The sequence below is a fragment of the Myotis davidii genome, unplaced genomic scaffold (genome assembly GCF_000327345.1).
Source record: "Myotis davidii unplaced genomic scaffold, ASM32734v1 scaffold37, whole genome shotgun sequence".
Lineage (NCBI taxonomy): Eukaryota > Metazoa > Chordata > Mammalia > Chiroptera > Vespertilionidae > Myotis > Myotis davidii.
In genome coordinates, this window is record NW_006289395.1 from 1,058,760 (window position 1) to 1,063,252 (window position 4,493).

The 4,493-nt window shown below is 56.6% G+C and overlaps 1 protein-coding gene across 1 annotated transcript in view; it reads left to right on the forward strand.

Moving 5' to 3' along the window:
- ARHGEF15 (Rho guanine nucleotide exchange factor 15) overlaps window positions 1–4,164 on the forward strand; it is a 10,504-nt gene extending 6,340 nt beyond the window's left edge. Inside the window, 7 exon segments of the mRNA XM_015562589.1 lie at window positions 464–538; window positions 642–734; window positions 820–980; window positions 1,065–1,217; window positions 1,358–1,440; window positions 1,553–1,657; window positions 2,397–4,164. Coding sequence (XP_015418075.1) covers window positions 464–538; window positions 642–734; window positions 820–980; window positions 1,065–1,217; window positions 1,358–1,440; window positions 1,553–1,657; window positions 2,397–2,548 — 822 coding nt within the window. The 3' untranslated portion in view covers window positions 2,549–4,164.
- The last annotated feature ends 329 nt before the right edge of the window (window positions 4,165–4,493 follow it).

Consider the following 4,493-nt stretch of genomic DNA (forward strand, 5'->3'; position numbering starts at 1 on the left):
GAGAGGTTAAACATCGTGTCCAGGTCATCCAGATAATCACTGATGGAGACAAAGTTGCATTCCAGGCGCTCTAACCACTGTTATTCATTGTTTTTACTAATAGTTGTGGTTAGTAATTATTAAAAGAACAGCACCCTTCTTTTCAGCACTCACTATGTGCCAAGGACTATGTTAAGTGCTTTGCATATATTACGTTGCTGAATCCTCCATGGGTAGGCTAGGCGGGTATTGCCCCCAATTTACAGATGCAGAAACTGAGGCTCAGAGAGGTAACGTGACTTGCTCAGGGTTAGGCAGACAGTGAGTGGTGAGGTCTCTCAGCCTTGTTGAGGCTGGTTCCTCAGCCCTGTGCACCCCAAACTGAGCATGTTGCCAAGCCAGGCAAGGGGCCTCTGAGCTGCAGCCCCTCTGAACCCCAGGGCTGCAGAGCAGGGGCCCAGTCACCCTTCCTCCTTGTCCTCAGAACATCCTGCACCAGACAGAGGAGGGGTCCAGCCGCCAGGAGAATGCCCAGAAGGCCCTGGGTGCTATCAGCAAGGTGGGCTGCGGGGGATGCTGGGGCTCGGGGAGGCGAGGAGGGGATCAGGGAGAGGGAAGGGGGGAAGGGAGTAGGGGTGAGTGACCGAGCTCCCCTCACCCAGATCATTGAGCGTTGCAGTGCTGAGGTGGGGCGCATGAAGCAGACCGAGGAACTGATCCGGCTCACCCAGAGGCTGCGCTTCCACAAAGTCAAGGTCAGCCTCTGTCTAGACTCCCCACCATCCCTTTCCCCATTTGGTGCGATGAAGAAGCCAGAACCTCCTCCCTGCCCCCTCCCAGGCCCTGCCCCTGGTCTCCTGGTCGAGGCGCCTGGAGTTGCAGGGGGAGCTGACGGAGTTAGGGTGCCGGAGAGGGGGCATGCTCTTCACCTCGCGCCCCCGCTTCACTCCCCTCTGCCTGCTGCTCTTTAGTGACCTGCTGCTCATCACGCAGCCTAAGAGGTGGGTCCTAGGGAGGGTGGGAGGCCAGGCAGGGGTGGGGAGGAGGAGTCTGCTCTCCTTCTGAACTTCCTCTCCCCTGGGCAGTGGGCAGCGGCTACAGGTGCTGGACTATGCCCATCGCTCCCTGGTCCAGGCCCAGCAGGTTCCGGACCCATCTGGACCCCCGACGTTCCGCCTCTCCCTTCTCAGCAACCACCAGGGCCGCCCCACCCAGCGGCTGCTCCAAGCTTCCTCCCTGTGAGTTGTGTCTCCTAAAGGGGCCTTGACCTGACCTCTCAGAGCCTACCACCTCCTCCCCAATCTCCCTCCCCTGTGGCCCCTGCCAAACCCCTGGTAGGATCCCCTGGGCCAATTGGGACTCTCCCTTGTCCCCCCAGATCAGACATGCAGCGCTGGCTGGGAGCCTTCCCCACCCCCGGGCCCCTTCCCTGCTCCCCAGACACCACCTATGAGGACTGTGGTGAGTAACCCCGAGAGGGAGAAGGAAGGAAAAGTGAATCTCGAGGGGAAATATGGGGGAGAAGCTAAATATAGTCTTGATCCTGCTGTAAATGTCACCCCACCCCAACCAGAATGTTCCCAGGATCTGTGTTCAGAGCCTTCGACACCAGCCAAGACCGAGGGACAGAGTCTGGAGTCCAGGGCTCCCCCCAAGCACCTCCACAAGAGCCCTGAAGGTGAGCGAGTCTTTTATTGCTTCATTCAGTAAATATTAAGCACCTGGGAGGGGCCGCTCTGTTCTAGGCGCTGTGAACCAAACACACAGATATCCCTGTGCTGCGAAGCATGCGTTCTAGTGGAGGAGAAACAATAAAGAACAAACAAGATCAAAAATAAATTGCATATAGTGCGTCCGAAGGTGATGAGTCTATGGCAAAAACCCAAGGGCAGCAGTCAAGGAGGGCAGGCGTCCCAGGGCTGGGTGGGTGACAGGTTTAAACAGGGAGGCCAAGGTGGACCTCCACGAGGAGGCACCGTGTCGGCGATGACTTGATGGAGCTGAGGAATTTAGGCACGTGGCATCCGGAGGAAGAAGGTTCCAGTCAGGGACAAGAGTCAGCGGAAGGCACCGTGGTTGGTGTGTTTAGGAGATAGTAAGGAGGCATGTGTGGCTAGAGGGAGCGAGGAGAAGGGAGAGAAGCAGACGAGGGCATAGAGATAACAGGGAGCAGATCATGTGGGTCCTCAGAGATCCCTGCAAGGATTCGGGCTTCCACTCTGAGTGGGATGAGCAGCCACTGCAGGGCTTGACAAAGGAGTGACCCTGACCCTCTGTGGTGATATTGCCAGTGGCTTTTCTACCAATGCTCCTGGTTCTCACCATGACCCTCAGACACAAGACCCCATGGTGCCTCCTTTCCCTCCTGACCTGCCCCTTTCCCTGGCTCCCCTGGGGCCCCTTCTCTCTTTCTCCAGGCTGGCTGAAGGGCCTTCCTGGGGCCTTCCCTGCCCAGCTGGTGTGTGAAGTCACAGGGGAACACGAAAGGAGGAGGCACCTTCGCCAGCACCAGAGGCTCCTTGAGGCTGCTGGACCGTCTTCAGGAAACCCCAGTGCCCCTGAATCCTAATGCATGCTGGGGAGGGGGCACAGGCGGGGACAGCTGGCAGCGTGGCACGGAGAGGACAAAGCTCATCTATCTATTGGATTCGCTGTCAGTGGAAATACTACCTCTAGTGGCAACCAATAGGGACCCAGCTTCAGGACAAGGCAGCCAATGAAAACAGGATGGTCAGAGCCCAGGCAATGAGGGAGACCGAGGCTGGTTTGGGTGTGTGGCCCCTGGAGACAGAGGCTTAGTGCAGAGCGGCTGATCTGGACCCCAGAGATCAGCAGTGACTCTCTTCGGTTCTATAGCAACAGCCAGTCCTGCCCTTTGAGTCGAAGAAGTATTAGATTTCATTCTCAGGGTGTTTCCTATGTCCTCTCAAGCCAGGTTTTCTCTTCTGGAGGAATCCAGTGTGTGTTTCTCGGAGAGTGTGTGTGTATGTGTGTGTGTGTGTGTGTGTGTCTGTGAGTGCGGTGTGTGAATGATCTTGCCTTCTCCCAGATGAGTGACCGCCCCAGTTCTTCCCTCAGCCCCCATTTTAACTATTACTCTCTCCGAGAAAGACCCCAGGTCTGAGTGCCAGAGGAGAATGAGCTGGGTGTGGCTTGGCAGCCAGAGGCCAGAGCTGGGTTGAGAGCCCTGGGATCGGGGACTCTCGGAGGCCAGAGTCCCATGACAATTGGAGGGTGATGTTATGGAGCAGACAAGCAGCCCGGCAGAGGAGCCCAAGGGACTTCTGAAGACGGCCAGTAGCTGGGGCCTGAGGGCCCCTGAAGCCCACAAACCCTTCTCCTTGCCCCGAAGCTTGGCGTCTGTAATCTTTGCTGGGAAAGCACCCAACTGAACTATAATCAGCGTCCAGCCTTGGCCTTGGACCCCAAGAAGCGGAAGAAACGGAAGCTGTGGATCATGGGGCAGCGGTTGAGCTGCTGGGCCTTCCTGCCTTCATCCTGCTCCCCTCACAGAGACGTGGGGCCAAGCAGTGGGCAGAGAATGGAGAGGGTCTGCTTCTGGGTGAGAAATGGCCCCCATGCGATGCCACAAGGAGCTGAGGGACGGACAGAGTGGAGCAGACAGTGGCCGGCGAGTGGGGCCCAGGTCTAGCACAAGGCCTTCTCTGAGCCAGGCCATCACCCCTTCCCTTCACTCGTGCACAGAAACTTGCCCAGGACAGAAACTGCCACGCTGACCACAGGAGGCGCAGGGACTCTCGGAGACTCAGAGGGAGACAGGCACCGGCATTGGCATGTCTGTGACTTTGGAGATTCACCGAGCACTGTGCCTGGCATATGAGAAACCTGCAATAAATGTTGGTGGAGCTGCATTGAGGCTCTTTGGGGGACTGTGTGCTTAAAGGAGCAGTGGTTTCCCGCTGTGGCTTTATAAGGGAGGGTGGGGCTGGCTGGAAGGGATTCTTCCAGAGCAGAGGTCAGTTCTGGGAACCGGGCTTGGAGACTAGGCTCAAGGCTCCAGTGTGTCAGCCCACTCCTCCCTGCCCAGGGATCCAAGATGCTGGGGTGCAAGGCTCCTGCAGGTTGGGGGAGAAGATAGGGCAGCGCCAGGGCTCCAGCAGGGGATGAAGATGCAGGGAGCAGGACAAAGAGGGCAGTCAGCAATAAAGGTCTTTTCTGAGCAGCCAAGCATCGCTGTGTTTAATTCAATCAATTTTACGCCTGTTTACTGAATGCCTTCTATGTGCCAGGTGTTGTTCTAAGACCTGGGGATACAGAGATGAAAACACAAGGGCCTTGTCCTCAAGGAGGACATCCTGGGTCTGGGGCCAGGTGGAAAGAACAATTTCCAATTGTGAACAATTTAATAAGCAAGATAAAACCAGGCAGCAGCTATGGGGAAAATACAGCAAGGGCTGTGATGTAGAATACTCTGTGTGCGTGTGTGTGTGTGTGTGTGTGTAGCTTTGGAGAAGATCCCGGAGGTAACATTTGAGCTGAGACACAAATGACAA